The 24,942-nt window shown below is 35.7% G+C and overlaps 1 protein-coding gene across 3 annotated transcripts in view; it reads left to right on the top strand.

Annotated features, from left to right (window-relative positions):
• ASXL2 (ASXL transcriptional regulator 2) overlaps positions 1–24,942 on the top strand; it is a 111,459-nt gene that overhangs the window by 70,686 nt on the left and 15,831 nt on the right. For 2 of the 3 annotated variants that reach the window (XM_069582816.1, XM_069582813.1), the window contains exons 3-9: positions 2,338–2,446; positions 6,064–6,214; positions 13,076–13,191; positions 16,196–16,325; positions 17,415–17,561; positions 19,507–19,670; positions 24,790–24,886. In XM_069582816.1, coding sequence (XP_069438917.1) covers positions 2,338–2,446; positions 6,064–6,214; positions 13,076–13,191; positions 16,196–16,325; positions 17,415–17,561; positions 19,507–19,670; positions 24,790–24,886 — 914 coding nt within the window. Of the gene's footprint in view, positions 1–2,337; positions 2,447–6,063; positions 6,215–8,921; positions 9,203–13,075; positions 13,192–16,195; positions 16,326–17,414; positions 17,562–19,506; positions 19,671–24,789; positions 24,887–24,942 lie in introns of those variants that run through there. The other variant, XM_069582814.1, reaches the window with a different exon arrangement.

Raw genomic sequence — 24,942 nt, 5'->3', positions numbered from 1 at the left:
TGTCCTGTTAAACTTTGAACAAGGAAGCTTTCCTCTTTGGAGCCACAGACCCTAGTTTATTGGATACTTAATAAACAGTACTAAACAGAGCGGGTACGTAATACTGAAATTGAATACCAAAAATTAGGGCACACCTTTTACCAGATAGGTTATTGAGCTACAGATTATAGCATGTTTTCTTTTTACTTGTTATATGTTCTTTTTAAGCAGTTTCTTTCCTCTTCTGCTTCTTTCTTCTTACTGAAATTTTGTCTTCACCAGTTACAAAGCACTATGTGATCTTGAACCAGCTTACTTATTAACACCTCAGTATATTCGTTTGTTCATTTGTAAAAATGCTTTAATAATTTTGCTTACCTCAAAGGATTGTTGTGAGGTCTAACCAGAATGGTTCCTGGAATTTAGCACTCTTTTTGCAGTTAACATAGCTGTTATTGATTCATATCCTGTTGGTTACCTTACTAACATATGGTCAGCCATTCTTTTATTGACTTTGAAGTCATTTTCAGTGCTTTGACAGTTTTTAACAATGCTGAAGTTAATCCTTGCATGTATGTTTGTAAGTCTTTGTGGTCTTATTTTGGGAGGATTGATGAAAGTGGGATTGTTGAATTAGTAGCCTCTAATAGTTTTAATTTTAACTATTAATTAATTTTAACTTCCATGATACTTTCCTAAGACAGAATTGAAGGGGGAGTAAGGGGTGGCAGTTTTCAGTCCCACCAGCAGTCTTTAAGAGTGCTCATTTTCCTGTAACCTTACCAGCAATGGGTTTTATCAGTTCACTTTTAAAAATGTAATTATAAGCTTATGGGAAGTTGTAAGAATAGTCCCATGTATACCTCCCCCTGCTTCCTCCAGTAGTGGCATCTTACATGTAGCTGTAGTATGATGTCAAAACCAGGAAACTGACACTAGTACAGTACTGCTGACAGAGACTTGACTATATTTGATTTCTCCAAGTCTGGCCGTGGTGTCTCAGTTTCATTTGTTTTCCTTTAACCACTGTTAAGTTTGGGCAGCTTTTCATGTATTCTGTTGGCCGTTTATACTGCACGTTCATATCCTTAATCCATTTTTTTCTAATTGGTTGGTTGTGTTTTCCTAAAAGAAGCTCTCTTAGGATTATTCATTTTTTTGTCTGCCATTTGTTATGCAGTTACTTATTCTAGCTTTGTATGTTTTGTGTAATTTTGTTGATGATATTTCTTTCCTGTACAGAAATGTTTTTTATTTAGTTATTAAGGTTTTCTTCTGTGATGTTGGGAGTTTTCTCTCTTATGTCAAAAGTTTGCTCTATCCTGTAGGATGCCACACATTTCCATTTAGGAAAATGAATTGATTGCAATTAGAAAGGAAAATGTTACATATGAATTTTCTACAGATAATTTATTATATAGCTAAAACTCCAGAAAATATGATAAATGTATATTAACTTCCCTGGTGTCTGGGTGGTAAAGAATCTGCCTGTAATGCAAGAGATGTGAGTTCGAGCCCTGGGTTGGAAAGAATTCCTGGAGAAGGAAATGGCAACTCATTCCAGTATTCTTGCCTGGAAATTCTCATAAACAGAGGAGCCTGGCAGGCTATAGTCCATGGGGTTGCAAGAGTCCCACACAACTTAGTGAATAAACAACAACATATTAGAATTAGTAAACTTTTAATCAAGTTTCTACATAGAAGATGAATATTCCAAAGCCTGTTTTATAAGTCTTTTAAAATGATCTTATAATAGGTCTAAATATAAGAAACCATTATATAGATAAATATGGAATCATTATGTTACACACTTGACACTAATATAATATGTCAATTATATCTTCATTTTAAAAAGGCCATGGAAATATGTTCTTCCCATAACTAAAATTCATTCTGGCACAGCAATATGGAAGGAGATTAATATTGTTTATTTCTCTTTGTGTTTTCTTCTTCCTCTCTGTTTTACTTCTGAATAGGCTTGTGCTAAGTGAAATATATTAAAAAAATTTTTTTTCAGCTTCATTGAAGTGTGTTAACAAATAAAATTGTAAGTAAAATAAAATCTTTACAGAATACTTTTGTGATACTTATGTGAGAGAAAATTTTCTTGACTTAAATGTTAGATGCTGAATTGAGATTAAGAAAGTTATAAAATTGGTTTTTCTTTAGATATCTGGGAATGAATTTTACATCCATTTTCTCCATGGCCACCTCTCTAGATTTATAGACTTTTTATAGTTTATAAAATGTGTTTTGTCAAATGAGTGTTGATCCATTAATTTTTATCTTAATTCAGTGTTACATAGGCTATTCAGAGACTAGAAACTAATCATTGTGTTCTTTCTGTTTTTTTGACAGTGGAACTTCCCCTCTTGCATGCCTGAATGCCATGCTGCACACAAACTCCCGAGGTGAAGAAGGCATCTTCTATAAGGTTCCAGGTAGAATGGGAGTATATACTTTGAAGGTAAATATTTTTGTTAGGGAGTCATTTTTAAAGTAAAAACAGGAAGTGACTATATATAAATAATACTTGAATCATAGAGACAGAATTCTGTTCTTGAAGATCTTACTTTCAAGAAGAAGTAAAAATTTCAATCCCATGTCCAGTACTTTTTTCTTTAATTAATCTATAGCCATGTGTAGATAGATTGGAGAAGTAACTTCACTTCATTCTGTGCCACAATATTATTTTGAAAGGATGAATTGAAAATTACTTCCAGGGACTTTTTAAAGGGCCTCACATCATTTAAATAATAATGAGTGTTACCGTGGAGCATATAGCTTTAATGCTTTATACTACTTTCTCATTTAATTCTCCGTTACAATTCAGAACTGTGGTTATTATTTCTTTATTATAATGGAGAAAGCCGAAGTTGGATTTTCTTGCCCAGTGTTGGCCAGATAGTATTAGAGCCAGAATATGAACTCAGATCTGACTGAATTTCCATTTTCTTTTACCATAACAAGCTTGCTGATTTCTAATTCCTGCACTAAAAAAGGGATCTTGACTTATCATTGTCCTTACAGTTATAAACAGAGAAACCAACTTAAATGAACTTGAGGAAAACAGAGAATTTATTAGTTCACGTAGCTCAAAATTTTAGGAATACTCAGCCTGAATTCAGGAGCTCAAATGATTGTCATCAGAAATGGGTCTCTCTGCTTTCTTTTGGCTTCATTGTAAGGCAGGCCTTCTCCTCACCTACATGACTTCACTCCCAAGCCCCATTCTGCCTGCTGTAAGCCTGAGGGGAAAGAGTCTCACAAACTGAAGCAGGAGCCCTTTTAGTTAGTTCTGTTGTAGCTTAATTGGTGTGGCTTAGCACGAGTGCCTGTACCTAAACAATCACCTTTGCCAAACGTATTGAATCTTCTGATAGCTGCCCTTAGGTTCATGATCACCCTTGATATGAGGGTGTGGTTAAGCCCTCTCTAGCCAGATGGATTGAGGAGAGTGTTATTTCTCAAAGGAAATTTATCAGCAGTGACTTACGTCCACCTGTGTGTGCAGCTCTTTTCCCCTCTTACCTTTTTAGCTTCGGCTGTAGTCATCACTGTGCTTGGTGGTTGTGTGCAGCACGCTAATTTTTAAAAGATCTAACTCAACTTTAATACCTTCTTCTAAAATACCTTGTTCAACTTCTTGGGGTTACAGGGATCTAGCCCACATGGAGCTTTCTATGTTTCTTTTAGGTTTTAGCTGTTGTAGACCTTCCATATTGTTAAAAATATTTATTAAATGCCTGCTCTGTACTGGACACGTAGAGGCTATAAAGAAGAATGAATTAAGGTTCCTGATCTCTTAAATCTCACATAGTTACTGAAATAATTAGTGACAGAATGTACTGTGCTATAAAGTGCTGTTATAGTGTAGAGAAATAAAGATTCATCTTGAATAAAGGGATTTGGAAGTTTTTGTTTTTATTTTTGCTATTTTAAAGTTGTAAAATTTGAGTTGAACTTTGGTAGATAAGTAATGGGAGAAAGGGCCTTCCAGGACAAGGGAATAGGTTAAGCAGAGGCACAGATGAAAGGATTCAGAATGGACTTGGGAGTAAATTGGAGCAGTTAGACCATAATCTGTGTGTGGGCTGGTGTGGTAAGGAGTCAGGGTGGGGTAAATGTTAGGTGAAGAACACACTTTGGAGGCTTTTGAAAACCTGATTCAGCAGTTGGAGAGAGGAGGAGGGAGGGTAGGCATGTGTTGAGGAAATGGCAGAGGCTTTCAGGGGAATAGCATGATCAAATCCATGTTTAGGAAGATAATTCAAGTAGGATACACTTAAGAGTTAAGCAGGAAAACTTGTCAAAAAGATGGTTATGATTGTTTAGGAGTGATAATTGGGCTGTACTATGAGTGACTGGGGCTTCCTTGGTGGCTCAAATGTAAAGAATCTGCCTGCAGTGTGGGAGACCAGGGTTTGATCCCTGGGTCAGAAAGATCCCCTGGAGAAGGGAATGGCTACCCACTGTAGTGTTCTTGCCTGGAGAATTCCATGGACAGAGAAGCCTGGTAGGTTAGTCCATGGGGTCGCAAAGAGTCAAACACGACTGAGCGACTAACACTTTTCATGAGACTGCTAAAAGAGATGGAGGCAAGGAACATTAGAGAAATAAAATGTGGACTCCTGGGAGTAAAAGAACAGGTGCAGTGATTCTGACATGTGGGGTGTGAGTTGATCCTGGAGGGATCACAAGTTTAGGAAAATAGTTATATTTGTACTAAAGTATTTGTTGAACTTACGGATCAAGAGGTCTCTTTGGCAACTAATCCGTAAAAGTTTCCTGGATTTTGAAAGAAAGAACAGAAAAATAAGGGATATGTATTTTAAGAAAGTGTATAACATGTGAAATGGCACTGGAGTTAAACATAAGTGAGAAAAAACAGTTTCTTACCAGATCAGAGGTTGCTTTCTTTTTTTTTCTGTTGACTACACCCTGCGGCATGTGGGATCTTAGTTCCTCCATCAGTAATCGATCCCATGCCCCCTCTGGTGCAAGCTCAGAGTCTTAACTACTGAACCAAAAGGTAAGCCCCCAGAGATTACTGCCTTCACTATAATGTTGTGAGTGCCAGTTGTAGGTAGGATGGTCATGTGTCAATTTTTGATCTGATAATAAAATTAAATTGTGTGGGAAAACAGAAATTATATTGAGAAGAAAAAAAATCATTCGTAGTTTTATAACTTAGAAATAACATTCACTAATGTATTTATATTTTATATACTATATAAATACATAGTAGCCAGCTAATATTTATTGAACCCTATCATATGCTAGGCACTGTACTAAGCATTTTATTTACAATTATTAATTTATTTAATTTCAGAATGATCTTTTAAGGTAGGTACTATTACCTCATCTTACAGGGAAGCTGAGGCATGAGCGTTTAAGACTTTGCCCAAGGCTGCATCATTAGGAGAAGATAAGGCCAAAATTCAAACCCTAGATTCTTAATTTTACAGCTTCCCTGTTATATCTATCATACTGTGGCTGACACAGGAATTGTTTCTGATTAGCATTCTCACTATGTAGTGCAGAAACCAAAGATTCATATGATTTTTTTTTTAATAATTCCTTTTATATTTGACTCTTGCTACTTACTAGCCAATTTTTGGAACCAAATAGATTCAAATAATTACCATCTCTTTCTTGCTTTCCAGACTCTTAACTGAATTTATAATATATAATGGCACTTATATACACACAAATATATATATACATTATATGGATGATGGGTATGCTTACATTTTTAAAAATTGTTATTGTATACATTTTATAGATTTCATTTCATCATTTACCTGGACTTATATATAGCAAGTTTTTGTCTAAGGCTCTGTGTTGTACGTGCATAAGATTGTCATGTATAATTTTTATCTTTGAGTATAGAAGCAAACAGTAGCTGATTTGACACAAAGAAGAGAGGTGACAGGAATCAGAAATTGCTGGTTCTGCTACTGAATCTTACAGTCCTAAAAAATAATCAGCACAATTGCAAGTCACAATAATGCATATCAGAAATTTAATTCATGTTTGCTGAAATGGTAATGATTAATCCTAATTGGATGCCTACATTTTCAGAAAGATGTGCCGGATGGGGTGAAAGAGCTTTCAGAAGGTTCAGAAGAAAGCAGTGATGGTCAGTCAGATTCCCAGAGTTCTGAGAACAGCAGCAGCAGCAGTGATGGTGGCAGCAACAAGGAGGGAAAAAAGAGCAGGTGGAAAAGGAAAGGTAAATCCACCTGACCCCTCAATACAGGACTGAATGCCGTAGGATAAATACCCTTGTTAATAGTTCTTCTTTTTCCAGACCCCGGGTTGGTTATTCTCTTTCCCTTACTAGTTAGATCAGTACTGTCCCATGGAATTTCCTGCAGTGATGGAAGTGTTCTGCATCTATGTTGTGCAACTCAACAAAGTAGTCACTAGCACCATACGTCTTTGAGCGCTTGAAATATAGCTAGTGTGACAGAGAACTGAATTTTCAGTTTATGTTAACCTGAATTTAAATAGCCACGTGGCTAGTCGCCATCACATTGGACAACATGGCTCTACGTTTTTACCTGGGTTTATTTTCAGCTCTTGGCTACCTGTAACCCTTCTTAAGATACTATTATGTTATTTACCTCTTTAATACTGTCTTCTAAAATTTGAGGACTTAATTGCTTTAACATCTTACTCCTTACTAGGAAAAGAATGCTTTTCATTTCTACTAGCAAAGACTAAATTTAGTCTGCTAGTCTTTGCCCTCGTCTCCTGCTTGGTTTCTGCTTTATAGTTTACCCCAAACCATTTTTTAAGAGAATAACATCTTTGTTGCTGCAGCTTCCCTGGGATGAATTTTCTACTTAGAGATACATTTTATTACCTAGTCTTGCTAATTATCTGTAGCTTCTTTTTCAACAGTCTTTTTGAAGAGGCAAAATCATTTTTACCCCAGTATTGGTAAATAGAGCCATATATGGCAGGACAGATTTTAAGCCAGCTCATGCTGGTTACTTTATAAGGACTGATACAGTGATATGCCAGAGCATAATAGACATCCAAGAATTCCCCTAGCTTGGATGTCCTCTTAGGTTTCAGTTGTAGGTGAGTTGTCTTTGGATCTAGAATTTAGAGTTACACTTATTAGAATAATTGACTCAGTTTTAAGTGCTAGTAGAGCTGTTGATTTTTGAACTGTATCAGAAAAGTCATCAGGTTTATTACCATTTCTGTGTTAATGTGTGGACTATTCTTGGAGAAAATTTAGATAACTGGTTGCGTTGTCTGAGTTCTCTCATAACAGCTGCTACACGTGTTATTTGGACAAATTTTGAAACCAGGAGATCTTAGCTTTAAGATCACAACCAGTTAGAGAACAGCCCAGACCCTAAGTGTTATGAACAAATGGAATAAAGGCAAGGCAAGATTGGGACCTGTGACCAACATTCCTTTTTTTAAAAAATCATTTATTTGGCTGCGTAGGGTCTTTCTTAGTTGCGGCACACAAGATCTCTGCTGCAGTGTATAAACTCCAGTTGTGGCACATGGGTTCCGGAGTGCACGGGCTTAGTTCCCCAATCAGGCACTGAACCCACGTCCCCTGCATTGCAAAGCCGATTCTCAACCACTCGACTACCAGGGAAATCCTCAGTATTCTTGATATGTATTTTTTAAAAGTAATCCCAGTCAGTAGTGAAGAGAGGTGTGTCCAGGGTCTTAATGTTTCTCAGGTTATACTAAAGAACCCCCACACACCTTTTTCTTGGGGAGATAGAGCCAAAAGTATTTAGGCCTCTTTCTCTTCTCTGCTTCCCCCCAGTTTACATTTTTCTTTTTAAGTTTGGAAATTGTTGATCTAGGATTAGGAACCAAACCAGGTCATCAAGCAAGAGAAACAGATTCATAATTTCTGGATGTGGCTGGAAACAGGGAAATCAGCATTAAAGGTGGTCAGTAAACTAGGAACAAAGTCACGGTTGTGTAGGTCTTTGCTTTTTGGTAGCTCATAGGCTGCAATAGCTGTTTGAGGTAGTGACTGTTACATGGTTGTGAAAGGCTACCTGTGAGGTAAATGTCGTGATTACAGGAGGATTTAAGAAATAACAGTTGAACCCCATTCTCAGTAGCTTCAGTTCAGTCGCTCAGTCGTGTCCAACTCTTTGCGACCCCATGGACTGCAGCATTCCAGGCTTCCCTGTCCATCACCAACTCCTGGAGTTTGTTCAGACTCGTGTCCATCGAGTCAGTGATGCCATCCAACCATCTCATCCTCTGTCCCCTTCTCCTCTCAGTAGCTTAATGGGTAGATTAAAATATTACAACCTTGCCCCATACGTGGCAAAATAATAGAAGATATTAACGTCAAGGTTATAGCAAATTCAAAGTTGTAGTCAACATAAATTATTTTCGAACTGCCTCTGATGCATTCTTCTCGAAATTGTCACAGTATTAACTACTTAGCCTCAGTTTATGTTGAGATCTTAAGATCTTTTCTGATTGTAGCCTGTTAAACTGAGACTAGGATGAACTTCATGTGGTGTTTGAAAGGTGGAGATGAGAAGTGTATGTGGTGTCATGGAATTCACATTGACTCTGGCAGCTCTGATATCTTAAGAAATGGATAAGTGCTAAGCTAGCAGTAATGAAGAATGATTTAGTCTCTCATAGGATGTACTTCTCTCATTCTTGAGTCATGCATGTGGCATAGGCATAGAAATGTAGGTTTAGTTTTCTATTGTATACATATGAGTATTTTTGTAGTCCAGTCCAAATTAAAGTGGAAAACTTGTAATTTGCAGTGATAGTAGTAGCATGCTGCAGAACAATTCTAAGACAATTGCAGTTATTAATAAAGGTAAAACAAATGTGTGTCTATTCCGTTTTCTTATTTAGAGCTTTTACTCTCAATCTGACATCACTTTATTTCAAATGCATTGTAAGACAGGAAGAACACTGAGATAGTATCGAAACCCACTTCCTTTTATGTACAAAAATAAAGAGCTCTGACAGCAAAACTGATACTTCTAGTTGGAAATTGATAGAGACTCTCTTGAAATAGGTGTACCTTTCAGCCAGATAGGAACAGAGAGTAGAACCTTGAAATTCAATCAAATGTTAACACTAGTTTATTGATTTCTGTGTGAGGTGGAAGAATTTAGGAGTTTGTAGTTTCGGTTCCTAATTTCCAGACAGGAAACAATGTTCAGAGAAGAGCTTTGTGGAATTCCAAGTCAAGGTAAGATGGAATAACACCAGAAAAATGATTAAAATCAACTTTTTCTGCTGCTTTTTTGGTAGGATCGTATCTAAGTGAAGTCTGCCTTTTCCCTGAAATACGATATTACAGCATGAAACAACTACATATATTATTGTTTTTATCTTCTGATAAAATTATTTATTATTATTGTCTTTATATTTTTTTAATAGTAAAATTATTTTTATTATTAATTTGTGAAAATTAAAACTCTCCTTTAAGAGAAGTATTGCTCTTTTTGACCATGAAAACAATTTGGGGAACTTAAATTATCAGTCTTTCAACGGTTAATCCTTTAACTGTATAAAGCTCAGTTTCAATTTTGATATTACTGCTCCATTTTTTCTGATAGTCCCTCTAATACTTCAGAGGGTCTCACTGAATATTTTCAGGAGAAAAAATAAAATACTAAGAGATTATTTACTAATTCTTTTAATTCAAATGCATCTAATATGAATAGTCCATTACCCTGTGGACCTTGTTCCATATGATAATCATTTGTTGAAATGGAAAATTCCCAATGCTATATTGAAAAGTGGTGCTTTCTGAGCTTATACCCAGTGGATGGTACAGATGTATCCAACAAGCTGAAACTACTTCAGTAAACTATACAATATATAAGTAAAACTGGCTTTAATGAGCCTCAAGTTCTAAATCACTTTGGAAAGCTGGTTTCTCAGTATATTATAGTTGAACATGCATCAGAATCACCTGGAGAGCTCATTAAGACACAGATTCCTGGGCCATACCTTCACAGTTTCTTGTTCAGTAGAGTTGGGTTGGGATTCAGTAATTTGCATTTTTTAGATAATAATGGTATCATTCTTGGTACAATACCGTAGAAACCAGCGTTTAAAACAGTGTAATAATAAGAGCAAAAGACTAGAAATTACTAAACTACTCATCAGAGTCCAGTTGAAGAAATTAGGATGCATCTGCACAATGAAATTTTGTGTAGCTGCTAAAAGGAAGGCGGTCCTTCAGCCTGTGCCTCTGTCTTCACGTGGACTTCCCTTCTGTGTTTGTCTTGTGTTTAAGGTAACTCGTCATTTGATTTTAAGACCCACTGGGCTCATCCAAGAGGATTTCCTTGTCTCAAAATCAATTATATCTGCCAAGTCTCCTCTTCCAAATGATATAACATTTCTGGGGGTTAGGACATGGACAGACTTTTAGTGGCCACCACCTAACGCACTGCAAGTACTCACTCTTCTGAAACTATGCAAAGTTCAAATGTTGGTTGTGCTCCTTAGTACCTGAGTCCTTTTGCAGGCTAATTAAATTTCTAGATAAGGAAAATTTAGATAATACCATCACAGTATGCAGGTGTTTACATTTAATATTTATATATAAATACACATCCTTGAAATTTTTCATATTTTTATTTGCATAGAAAAATGTCAACAGGGATACCAATCCAACTATTTAGTTATCTCAGAGGGTAGAATTGGAGGAGACTGGGTGGGAATAGAAAGAGAAGTTGTACCTACCTTATTGTTTAAGTCACCAAGTCGTGTTCAGCTTTTTGCAACCCCATGCCAGATTTCACTGTCTCCCAGAGTTTGCTCAGATTCATGTCCATTGAGTTGGTGATGCCATCCAACCATCTCATCCTCTTCTCTTCCCTCAGTCTTTCCCAGCATTACGATCTTTTCCAATGAGTCAGTTCTTCGCATTAGAGGATAGTTATAAGAATTCAATGAAATTCTGTTCAAATGAACCTAGCACCGCATTAGGCAAATAGGTGATGTTTAATTCTTGGTTACTCTAATAAAGTTCATGTGTCTTAGAGATAGCGTAGGCACTAGAAGGATTAAAAGAGATGAGTTTATCAACATGTGTTTAAATCATGCTTACTCTTTGTAGTTTTGAACCTTTAATATTTGAAAGTTTCATTAAAGTTGTGAGACCAGTATTTGGCATTAAGTCAACTCTGGGAGATTTTCCTGATTGGTAGGTCCTGGAATTTTCTTGATTTATTTTAGTTGGCTTCAAGATATGTTTATGGATTCATTTGCTAGAAAGGGCTTTTGCCTTAAAGGGAAACATTCCAAAGGTTTGCCCTGGTAATCACAGATAGCTTTATTGTCTGTTTTCCAGGCCACAGTTAGAATTCTTGCATTCTTTAATGGGGTCATTTTGGTTGGTTTGTTGTTTATTTTTAGATATTGGGGGAGTTGAGGACATGTATATTCTCAGATTTCTGCAAACTATTAAAAAGAAAGTAAATATAGTTAAATATTAACAGTTCTTAGCTTTATTTTCATAATGTCCATTAAAAACATTGGTCAAATCAAGAAGACAGACAACAGCAAGTGTTGACAAGAGTGGAAAAATTGGAACACTCATACATTTCTGATGGAATTGTAAAAGTGGTGCAGCCATTTTAGAAGTCAGTTTAGGACTTCCTTAAAAAGTTTAAACATAGAGTTACTGAAAAACCCAGCAATTTCATTTTTAGATATGAACCCAGGAGGGTTGAAAACATATTTCCAACACAAAATCCTGCTAATGAGTGTTCAAAATGGCCAAAAAGTGAAAACAGCCCAAATGTCTGTCAGTTCATGAATAACAAAATGTGGTATATGCATACAGTAGAATATTATTTGGTGATAAAAAGAATAAAGTATTGATACATGCTGAAACATAGATGAATCTTTAAAACACTCATTAAAAAAAAAAAAGCCCATCACTAAAGAGGGAAGTCAGTTAGGGGAAAAGAAGAATGACAGCTAACCAGTACAGAATTGTTTAATGGGTGATGAAAGTTGATTCTGATGATGGTTGCACAACTTTGCAAATATTTTAAAAGCCATTAAATTTTACACTTCAGGTGAATTGTTTGGTATAGGAATTGTATCTCAGTGAAACTGTTATTTTAAAAAATTGGTCAGCATCTGAGTGCACTAAGAATTGTTTCTTTTTGTTGTTTAACCATCTCAAGAATTATCCAACTCCATTTTTTGTTTTATATGTTACAATTAACGTGTTTGTTTTTTTTTTAAATAACCACACTTTCTTTCCCATATATAAACCTCCAGTTAAGGCTGGGATACAAAGCTGAAGTTAAGTATGACGAGTCTTCTTAACATTGTCTGCTGTTGTCGTCATTTTTATTTTTGAGTCTGAGTCAGCAATTTCTTTATTATCTTGTATCATAAATTATACACTGTCGAACTTTAGAGAACATGAAGATCTTAATTGTGTTTATTATAAGAAGTATAGACTCTTGCTGGGGAAAACCCACAATACTGAGATTTGGCTGAGTCTGATAAAACAGCTAGTGATGAAGTAGAGAGTGGTTCCATCCTATGTATACCTACACTGATTCCATCAGAAGTCCTAAAGCACCCTTTCACATGGATATCAGAGTTGAAGGAATATAAGAATTAGAGAACGGTAGTTTGAGCTGGAATGATCTTATTGCCTTCATTTTAAGGATAAGGGAAACTGGAACCCGTTCTATCAACCCAGGGCTCTTCCACAATACCATGTTGTTACTAATACTGTCCAGTAGGTTCTAGAATCTTTTCTAAACTTTACCTTAGTTGATGACTCATGGTTTATATTCTGTTTCCTGCTTCTTCTGTCAATTCTATTGAAAAAAATTAAAGAATGAGAAGTAATGAATACTAACATTCATCCCTTCCCCATCCTATCATCCTTCAGTAGAGCTTTCTGAGGAAATAAACTGAAAAGGGAGGCTGTTTGCAGTAGACCTCCAAAAAGAAGATCCTTCCCAAAAGTGTTTGGTCACAGTTCTTAATACAGGTAGCACTATATGATTCGGAAAGGAATGGTGCTTCATATCGCCTCTGATAACAAAACTTGGAATTGTCGTTTTTCTCCCCCTAGTATCATCTAGGCTGTCACAGCCATCTTCTCCTCATTCGGGCTGCCCATCTCCTACCATTCCAGCAGGTAAAGTCATTTCTTCATCACAGAAGCACAGCAAGAAGGCACTAAAGCAGGTAATCATGCTCTTCTCTTTACAGAAGTATATGCTTGTACATTAAAAATGCATGCTTCTGGTAGTCAATGATAGTTTCTTGAAAGGACATTAAGTCCTTATAAGGAAAAATTTTATACAGTTTCCCAATTTGTTTTTAATAATTTATGCACCTCTGTGTTACTTTTTTTTAAATCACATTTTTAAAGTTCCTCATTAGTTTCCAGTTTGCTATGAGGGGTGTGTATGTGTGTGTGTGTTACAAGTAGGTACTGAATTTTTTCAGGTTGATTTTTTTCAGCATTTATTAAGTCATCAGGTAGCTTTTTAAGTCAGCCAGTATGCAGAATTCCAGGGCTAGATTTTCTAATGTTAATCTATAGTTAACTCTCTGGAATAAACCCTGTTATGTTTGTTATATCATTTTTAATATATTAGTGGAATTTTCTTTTTTATGAGTTTGGCTTAGATTTTATTTTCTTGTACCATCCTTGTATAGTTTTGGAATCAGGATTGTTCTTAGCATCTATTAAGTTCTGTAGCTCTCTATATTTTTCTAGATTTTTGGAAAAAATAATAGAAATTAGTCTTGCAGATCTTACCTTTTACTGCTAGGGTGTTTCAGTTTCATTTAGTACTACTCTTGATTTTTGATTCTTTTTGCCAATTTTGGAAATTTATTTTTCTTAAAAAATGGTCTAGTTCACTTGATTTTTTTTGTGTGTTTTTCTTTTGTTCCCCAGTGTTCTTTGTTTATAATGTATCTTTTCTCAGTGTTACTTGCCGACTATTCTACTGGGCTTTTCAAGGAACTAGCTTTTCATTTTTTTGAAATGCAGATTATCAATACGTATAAATTTGACTAATAATTAAGAACACAGACCACTTCTATCCTTAGATTGGTATATATAATAGAGCTTGATTATAACATCAAGCACTGTCAAGTATGTGGAAAAATGACTACTTGTAGTTTGCTGTAGAATATAAATTATCATAGCTATTTTGGAGAAAAATTTTATAATATTTATTAAAATTTTAAGTGCACATACCCTATGACTAAGCAGTTAAATATTTGGAAACTTAACTTAGAAAAATGCATGTGTTCATATGCAGAAAAAATTTACAAGTAGAGATACATACATGAATTGTTTCATTAACAGTGGCATATCCATACATTAGACAGTTACATAGGATTAAAAGTTTACTTTGTAGTGAAATTCTGCACATATAAACATCACCACACTATAATGTTTAATAGTTAAAATCAAAATTGTTACAGCACTCATTAAAAACATACACATATCTGACATACATACCCAGAACAATAATATATTTTTAATGGAAACATGAATATGTATATATGCACCAGCACACACATATGATGTAAATGTAGAAGAAACTCAGTAAGGAAAAATAAGTTGATGACTGTAACTTGTTACCTTATTCATGACGTAAAAACTACTCTATTATTTTCTTGTAATCTCAGGAGTCAGATAGTGTATTTTCTTTAAAGAATATCAACATGGGGAATTATGTAAATTAGATTGTTGATATGTAAAGCTTTTGCCTCCTGTGTATGTTTTTCATATTATTAGGTGAGAAAACATTTCAGTGTAAGTTATCCTTTACCACAGTGAAGTTTCTTTTTATTGTTTGTTTTTTAAATTTTAAAATTAGGAACAGGGTTTGTATACTACTGAGGGAGGGGGAAACTGAATGCAGTTCTTAAAACAGAGAAGCTGTAAGTTGTTTCATTTTTATCTTATATCGGAATTTATGTGATCATAGCAGAAATAGATAAGATCAAGTAGCTCTATTAAATTTCGCATTAACCTAGAATGACCTACATACTGCGAATAGAAGGAAATAAATACTAGTGGCTGCCACACAGGAAGCCTACAAACATTTTGTATTCTGATTGCAAAGAATGAGAGATAAGCTGTCATCAATGATCAGACAAAACTGACATTATGTTTCTGCCTCACCTATTATAAATGTTATAAGTAAAAGGTAAGCCAGATATCAGAGACTCTGAGTATTCTTTTCTCCACTAACAGCTTAGATCAAGGAAATCAAGTGTTGCCACTGTGCCTATATGGCATAGCCAGAACAACATGTGAATGTGAAGTAGGAGAAAACCGTATTGTGAAGAAAGAATCGGAAACAAGTAGGCAGTTGGTTATTCCACACTTTTCTACCTGATGGTCTTGAAAGTTAAAGCTTCAGTTGACATTTTAGTGAGGTCATAGATGTTCATCCTTTTCCTGAAATGTAGTTTTAGTTTCTTTGTCTTTTTTTTTAAGCTCTTGAATTAAACAGTTGCCTTTATGTATCTTCATGATTAAAACCTCAGAAGCTCTTTATTCTTCTGTTCATTCTAGTTTAGTATATTCTATAAGAACATTATAGAAATTAAAATATTCTGAAGTAACCAGAAGGAACCACACTTCTTATTAATAGAACCAGTGTTTTCTAATCTTCCCTCCTCTCGTTTACCACAGTGCTATAAATCCCTGAGATTCATTTAATCATTGGGCCAAATCTTACTGCTCTTACATAAGATCAAATTCAAGTAGTTATTTACTACTTTCTGTTCAACTGCAGCACCTCTGAAGCATACATAAGGGAAATATTTATATTTCTAGATAAAGTTGATACAAATGAGAACTGTTCTTGGTTCAGAGCTTAGAATTCTGTTTTCAGAATGATCGAAAGTATCTAATTCTCTGCTACTACAAGTTTGAGAAATCCCTGGCTTATTGGTGATTTTTAAGTTCTAAAAAATGTTAATGACAGTTTTTCAGATTTATATACGGGAGAATACTGGTGAAGGTAAAAAATCCAAATTTTAAGGCTCATTTAGGCCTGTGTTTAATTAGTTTAATTGAGATTTTTGTTTACTTGGATAGATTTCACAGAAATTGTATAGTCAGCATGATCCTCACCACTTAAAAGAAGTCATTTATTATTTGTTATTACTAAAAACTGATTTGTTTTGTTTCTTACAGTCAGTTTTCTCTTTCTAGGCACTAAAACAGCAACAACAGAAGAAACAGCAGCAGCAGCAATGCAGGCCAAGCATGTCCATCTCCTCCAACCAGCACCTGTCTCTGAAGACTGTCAAAGCATCCAGTGACCCTGTACCTGCCAAACCTGGTAGGCAGACCAAGTGTCTTTTCAGCGAAAGTTTCTTTTCCAGTATTTTTTTATACCAAACCCATATAGTCTATTATTTATTTTTAAATTATTGTATTTATTTACATAATCCTTACATTGCCAAATGCTCAGTATAAATCCTTTTAGGGTAAATGAAGACATTTATGCAGGGTAATCATACAATTATTTTAAAGTACATCATTGGGATTTGCATGTTAGAATAAGATCAGTGACTCATTCCCAAAATGTCTAACAATAATATTTAGAAGCCTCCAGTTAGTAACCTTATAAAGCTGATGTTTCCAAGTTGCTCAAGCTGAACTCTACAAGTTCTCTCCTTTAAAAATACAAATCTTTCCTAAGAGTGCATAATATCTTTGAGTTTCCATTGGACATATCCAAGGGCCTTTGGATTTTTTGTTACTGTTGCTTTTCTTTTGAATTTAAACTGGTTCGAGGTATAGGCTTTTTTATTACACAGTTCAGTTCAATGCCAGCTTATTTATGAGTTTGCCAGATTTAAACCATGTCTTGTAGAACTTTGCATTTTTGTTAGAAAGGAAATTTACCACTAGAAGCAAATAATGTGCTGGGAGGAAGAAAGGGGTTTTATTCACTTTTGACTCCTAATTCTCAGACTCAAAACACATTTGCAGGGTCACATTGCCTCAAACATAACTCCTTTTGGTTTGTTGTTATTCAGTTGCTCAGTCACATCCGACTGTTTGTAACCCCATGGACTGACTGCAGCACGCCAGGCTTCCCTGTCCTTCACCATCTCCTGGAGCTTGCTCAGGCTCACGTCCATCCAGCCATCTCATCGTCTTTTATCCCCTTCTCGTCCTGCCTTCAATCTTTCCCAGCATCAGGGTCTCTTCTAATGAGTCATTTCTTTGCATCAGGTGACCAAAGTATTGGCGCTTTAGCTTCAGCATAAGTGCGTCTAATAAATACTTAGGATTGATTTCCTTTAGGATTGACTGGTTTGATTTCCTTGATAACCTTTTGGTTAGCATTGTATGATTTAATTGTTCTTTTGATTGATTAGTTTCTATCTATAACTTCAGGGTTATATATTTTTTCCCCTAGCAATATGGGAAGGAAAGCAATCTGACGGGCAGTCAAGCAGCCCTCAGAACTCAAACTCTAGCTTTTCTTCTTCTTCGGTTAAAGTGGAAAATCATCTGCTGGGCCTGGGGAAGAAGTCATTCCAGAGGTCTGACAGGCTCCACACAAGTAAGTTACTTTACTAAGGACTCAGTTCTCAGACATTAAATTGTCAACTCTGTGTTTGAAGTTCGTTACCTGCCAGGCTTAATTGCTGCTTCCTTTGAGCTCTTGACTGTTTTCATGTTCTTCCTTTCCTGCGTATCAAACTTCATTTCAGAATAAGATCTTTTTGTGGTTAATTTCTCTTTCTGACAAGGGGTTTCTTTATCCAGTATTATTTATGTTTTATCTCTGTATACATACATAGAAGGGCTTATCATTGAACATGGCAAACTGAGCCACTTTTCCTGCTCCCTCTAAGTCCCACTCACTAAAGCAAGAATATGGAAAAACAAAAGATTAAACCCTAAAGAGTAAAGAAAACAAGAAGATAACAGATGGACAAGCAATATCACCAAATTTTGAAAGATAAAAACTGGATAGAGTTTTTCATAGAGCTGAGCAGCAGGTGCCAGTAGGAAGCAAGCCAGCTGAGCCTGTAGAACTAAGCATAGGGTTGAAAAGAAGAACCTTCTTTAAAAGTTAATAAGAAGCGTAAGCAGGAGACAAGAGATTTATTTTGAGGTGAAAGTAAGTCTTACAGACTTTAAATTTAGAGACACCATACATAACTGAGGACAGATAAGGAGGCAGTATACTGGAATCAGGGAAATGAAATAAAACACAGATACAGAATAGTGATCCTCCTGCTTGCTTGGTGTCCAGAATGTTAGTAGTGGGGCATGTTTCTATCTGCATTACTTTGTTCTTCCTCCCCACCTAAGCTTTAGCAGGAGAGTGAAGGATTGGTACTGAAAGAAATTGAATAGCCTAAAAAAGAAACCAAACAACTGCGCCGACAAATTTATTGATTGCCAGCTAAAAGAGATCATCTGGAATTGACTTCTGTGCAGCTCATCAGTCTACAAGACACACCCCGGCACCAGAACTTTCAGTCAGTCTTCTAGGACCTGTTTTTGCTTGTGATTACCTTTGAAGAAAACCTCCATCATGGGAGAATCTGAAATATAGACTCACAAAAGTAGAGATAAGTCAAGAAGGAGAAACGTTAAATAACTTTAAAAGCTATGGTATTCACAGAAAGATATAAAAGATGATATCACATCCATGAAAGAACAGAATACTACTGTTTTAAAAAATCAGAAAATAGTTCCAGGATATTAGATACTATGGGAGCAGAGATAAAAAATTCTAGTAGAAGTACTAAAAGTTAGAGGTGGAAAAATTTCCTAGTACATAGGTCAAAGGAGAGATTGAAAAAGAGAGAGAAGGTAAAGTGGGAACATGAGTCTAGCCTGTCTAATGTCTTAAATAGTGGAAATGTCAGAAAGGCCAGGAATTGAAAGAGGGATAATGATGCAAGAATACAAGGAAAATAATGTGAGAAAATTCTGTAGAATTGAAAGCCACAGATTCCATTTATGTTTTAAACTGTGTTCTCAGCTCCCATCAGTGTCTAGAAAGACTGAAACCTTCCTATTGTGAACAGACTTCCTATAACTGCTAAGCTGTTCAATCGTAACATGTTTAGCTAATGCAGAGAAAATTTATGAAAATAATTATGGGAAGAGAAAAAGAGCCTTGGTGTAATTTATAGAGATATTTGAATTTTCCATTTTTCAGTCATTCTGTGTATGTGTTGTTATAAACTTCTCAGTTCCATTAGGGAAATGATCAAATCTCGAACATAAAATGCATTTTTTAGTATGACAAAAGATTCACTTTTACAGTTTATTCCAGTTTTGCAGGGGAGATAACATTTTTTTATCCTTTATGAATGAACAAAATTTGCTTTGTTTATTTCTAAGAACCTGAAGTGTTACCTTTTTCATAGTGTGATATTTTAAAATAATGACAGCCATGGCTGTTTTGTAATACAGAGCAAGGTATAGTTTAGAAAGAAACAGGAATGTGAAGAAGGCCCAGGTGATTCTTCTCCATGTTTTTACAGGGCAAATGAAGAGAACTAAATGTGCTGAGATTGATGTTGAGACGCCAGATTCCATTCTGGTTAATACAAACCTACGAGCGCTAATCAACAAACACACCTTTTCAGTCCTTCCTGGAGACTGCCAACAGCGACTGCTTTTACTACTTCCAGAAGTGGATCGACAGGTGCGTTCTTTCAAGCATATCAGCAGTTTTCTAACCCTTCTGGGGCTTCTTTCAGCCATCACCTTTAGAACTCCTTAAGATTTTTTAAATAGTTTTTGTGTGTACGTGTAAAGAAGTGGTATCAAAAGTATCAATAAGGAAAATAATATTTTTTGTAAGTGTTCTTAATTGGGTGGCCCTGTAAGGCTTATAAAGAAAAAGAACCCTCTTATCAGAAATGTCAGGATTTGGAATAAAATTTGTCTAGCTATCATTTTAGGATGTAGACATCCACAGAGTATAATTCAGAAGGAAGAATTGTCTTAAGACATTACATGAGGTGTTTCAGTGGATCTTTTGATGAGATTAAGAATGTTACTTTCATTTTTTGTTAAACTTTTCTAAAACACTTTTTGCTTTAATAATAAACTTATGATGTCAGCAAATTTGGAAAACCCAGCAGTGGCCACAGGACTGGAAAATGTCAGTTTCCCATCACAATTCCAAAGAAGGGCAGTGCTAAAGAATGTTCAAACTACCAGCCATTTGTGCTCACTTCCCATGCTAGTAAGGCTATGCTCAAAATCCTCCAACCTAGGCTTTAGACTTGGATCAAGAATTTCCACATGTACGAAGTAAGTTGCCAACATTCATTGGATCATAGAGAAAGCAAGGGAATTCCAGAAAAACATATACTTCTGTTTCATTGTCTACGTGAACACCTTTGACTGTGGATCACAATAGACTGGAAAATTCTTAAAGAGATGGAAATACCAGACTATCTTAACCTGTCTCCTGAGAAACCTGTATATGGGTCAAGAAACACAGTTAGAACCTTACATGGAACAACAGACTGGTTCCAAATTGGGAATAGAATACAACAAGGCTGTATATTGTCTCCCTGTTTGTTTAATTTATATGCATAGTAAATCATGAGAATTGCGGGGCTGGATGAGTTGCAAGCTGGAATCAGGATTGCTGGGAGAAATACCAACAACCTCATATGCAGATAATACCACTAATGGCAGAAAGCAAAGAGGAACTAAAGAACCTCCTGATGAGTGTGAAAGAGGAGATTGAAAAAGCTGGCCTAAAACTCAGCATTAAACAAACTTAAGATCATGGCATCTGGTCTCATCACTTCATGGCAAATAGAAGGCAAAAAAATGGAAGCAATGGCAGATATTCTCTTCTTGGGCTTCAGAATTACTGTGGATGGTGACTGCAGCCATGAAATTAGAAGATGTTTGCTTCTTGAAAGGAAAGCTATGACAAACAGCGTATTAAAAAGCAAAGACATCAGTTTGCTGACAAAGGTCCGTCTAGTCAAAGCTGTGGTGTTTCCAGTAGTTATGTACGGATGTGAGAGTTGAACCCTAAAGAAGGCTCACCACCAAAGAATTGATGCTTTTGAACTGTGGTGTTGGAGGAGACTCTTTGAGAGTCCCTTGGACAGCAGGGAGATCAAACTAGATATCCTAAAGGAAATCAACCCTGAATATTCATGGAAGGATTGATGCTGAAGCCGAAGCTCCAATACTTTGGCCACCTAATGTGAAGAACTGACTCATTGAAAAAGACCTTGATGCTGGGAAAGGTTGAAGACAAAAGGAGAAGAGGGTGGCAGAGGAGGAGTTGTTTGGATAGAATCAGTGATTCAATGGACATGAACTTGGGCAAACTCCAGGAGATAGTGAGGGACAGGGAGGCCTGGTGTGCTGCAGTCCATGGGTTCACAAACAGTTGGATACGACTTAGTGACTGAACAACAACAAAATCCAAAATAGTTTGTAGTCCTTAATACAACTAAATGGTACCTAGCAGAAACACTAAAGGTTTGGAAGAATCTTGGCAGGGACCAGAGAAATTTAAGATGGTCAGGAATAAGGCATAGGTCCAAGACCTAGGCTTTCGTCGAGGAAGGAGGAGTGACTAGCGAGTCATTCTCCCTTTTGATCTTCTGTTTCCTCCTCTGCAAAAGGTTCATTATGATTTTGTAAGGTTTTTTCAATTCTGTGGTTTCTTTAAAAGATTAATGATTATTTCCAAGTGTGTACTATGTTCTAAGCAATCTGTAAGGCATTCCACTTTTTTCTAATCATTTAAAAACAGGATGAGAGAGATTTGTTTTACCTGTATTATAGTAAGAGAACTAGGTATGTCCTCTAGTTTGTAGTAAGAGATTATAAGCAAGCTATACAGATCATTATAGCTATTTGACTATAAAGTCAAAACTAAATCTTTCTCATTCTGAAAATCATCTTTCTACTAGACTATATTGATACCAGTTTTTATATTGCTATGAATTAGCACACTCCAGTGTTCTTGCCTGGAGAATCCCAGGGACAGGGGAGCCTGGTGGGCTACTGTCTGTGGGGTCGCACAGAGTCGGACACGACTGAAGTGACTTAGCAGCTGCAGCAGCAGCAGCATGTGTGCGTCAGATTCCATTTCTAGGGAGTCAGATAAGTCAGTGTACTACCAGCAGTAGGGACAAAGAAGTAAAATGGATCCTTCCCAGCTATTGCTCTCCCTACCTTAACATTTCTTGGAGAAATTATAGATTTTGGGATCCCCAGTTCTTGGTTAGAACAAGTAAGGAGACTGAAGTTTTGGGAGAGTTTTTAAAGAACTTCTCTTCTTGCCTGGTATTGCTCTTATCAATTTTAAAGACTCAAGTTTGTAGGTTGGGGCTAATAACACAAGACCTAATAGAGAGGGTCTATCTGTAGAACTTTATTGTGGGTTCCTCCGAACTGTCTTATGACTGAATGGTCCTTGTCCTCTGTTAGAGGGGATCTTGCTATGTTCAATTTTGGAATTAAAAGGCACCTTAGAACTTATAAGCTTTCTGTTGAGTGCAGTCCTGTTGTGTATTCTTAATAGGAGGCTACTCGACTGTTGTTTTCAGTTACTGTGGCGGGAAGGCACAGTAATCTGAGAATAGGGAGTATGGAATTTATTAATGAAATTATTAGTGAATGTATTAGTGATTCTGCCTCATTGTCAGATGAAATTTGGAGTTTATCCAAAATTCTGGTTATTATTAGCATGAAACATTAGGCACCATATTTCAGTGTATGGAGTACCCAACAATGTACAGTAGGAAAAGTATTATTTAGACCAGAGGAAAGAATAAGGAAGGAGTGTGGATTAAAACACCTCTCTTCAGATACATTTGAAGGTCTGTCTATGGAAGAGGTAAACTTTGTTTCTCCAGGAAACAAATTTGGAGTTAAAATAATGTTAAAAAAAAATAGAGCTATTAAACTGTAGATTGGACTGACTTATTTTGAAGTAACTTGCGCAACACTGGAATATTCAAGGAGATGTTGAGTGACCTGTTCTCATAGGAAAGTCAGTTACTCCTCTGCCAAATCCATAGAATACAAAGCAGTAGTCAGCAAGCTTTTTAGCATGCAGGCCAGTTTCAGTCTACTGCCTTTTTTTGTAAATAAAGTTTTATTGGTATTCAGCCACTTCAGTTAGTTTCTGCATATTATCTATAGCTACAACAGAATTGAGCTGTTGCAGCAGAGGCCATATGACCTATTTGTAGCCCATATGACCTATCTGTCCTTTAAAGAAAAAGTTTGTGCTCTAGAGCCAGAGGAATATCATCCTAGCCCAGATAGATTTAGAAAGTAAAGTGAGTTGAGTTCCTTAATCCCTAAGATGTCCCAATAGTTACCTAAATTTTCTTCAAAACTTTGTGACTTTAAACTTAAAATTAGTCTATTAATCCATCAAGAATATTTTTTATATTGCTCTGAAATTGTGGTTCAGCTTTATTTTCTACTGACTAGATGGCCAGCTGTTCTAGCACTACATATTTATGTAATCTTCCTTTTTCTCTCAGTTTGAATTGCCATCTTTGTTATATATTCTGCTATTTACATGCAGTATGTATTTATAGGCACTCTCCTCTTTCACTTATTTCTTTGTTCACTCTAATGCTAGTAATAAGTGTTTTGATTGCAGTTACTTTGTGTGGTATGTTTAGCAATTAGAAAGGCAGTTCCCCTCTCAGTTTTCCATATAAATTTAAAAATCATTTTATTAATGAAGAATATGCATAGGGATTCTGGTAGGAATCTAGATGTTACCTTTGAGAGAATGGCGGTTAATAAAATCGCAAATGTAAAGAAGAATCTTAAAACCTTTTGGCATGACATCACAAATCAAGTCAGTAGACAAATAAATGGAAGGAAATACCTTCAAATTATGTGGTTGTTTTATTGAGCAAAAGTAAACGTGCAAAAGATTCTCACAAGATAAAAGATAAGGAGCCGTACTGAATAATGAGCAGATGATAGGAATTAGCATTTCACTAGATGGCAAATCTAAGTAGTCAGTAAACAACCAGAAAGATAGACAAAACTAGTAGTAGTCAGGATAAAGGAAGTTTTTATCATTTCAAACTCATTAATAGGTAGAAGTTAAATATTGTGTGCTAATATCTCTTGTTCACAAGATAAGGAATATGCTCATATATTTTCTAGTAGAAATGTGAATTGTTTTAGCCTTTTTAGAAAATAACAGTCTTTAGTTATATACACACACAGATATTTCTTTGCTTTCAAAACCTATCCCATAGATAAAAAGAACTAAGTATATTCATCTTTATTGGAATGCTTACTACAGCTTTGTTGATTATGGGAAAACACTGGAAATAAAGTGTATGTTTATGATTAGGAAATTAGTACATGAATTGAGGGACATTCGTACAATGAAATAATCTGCAGCTATTATAGTGGAGCTAAAAAAAAGTTGAGACACTTTGATATTATATTATGTGAGAAAAATAAGTTTCAGAGTAGTGTGTGTAATTTGTAACATTTTTAGAAAACAATGAACCTTTTAGAAAAATCCTCTTATATATGTATTTATTTGCAGAAGATTCTTTAAGTATAATCAATAGGGAATAGAATTGAGAGGAAGAAAGAGATAAACAGGAAAGAAAAAAACAGTATTACATTATAAAATAGAAGTATCCATAATCAGCATGGTGTGATTTAGTCTTGTTTCTGTAAAATTTAATGTACACACATTCTCTTCTAAAAAAGACGGGAACATCACATTCCACATATTAACATTTGGTTTTCTCCCTGAGCTTTCTGTGGCTTATTCTTTGACCCAGGTTGGTCCAGATGGTCTGATGAAGTTAAATGGCTCAGCCCTTAATAATGAGTTCTTCACTTCAGCAGCCCAAGGCTGGAAGGAAAGACTTTCAGAAGGTAAATGTTCAACTTTATGTGTCTCCTAGAATGTGTATGCATGGGGAGGGCATATT

The sequence above is a fragment of the Ovis canadensis genome, chromosome 3, assembly GCF_042477335.2.
Source record: "Ovis canadensis isolate MfBH-ARS-UI-01 breed Bighorn chromosome 3, ARS-UI_OviCan_v2, whole genome shotgun sequence".
Classification (NCBI taxonomy): domain Eukaryota; kingdom Metazoa; phylum Chordata; class Mammalia; order Artiodactyla; family Bovidae; genus Ovis; species Ovis canadensis.
Note: the sequence above shows the minus strand (reverse complement) of the source record. Positions and strands in the feature narration are given on the sequence as shown.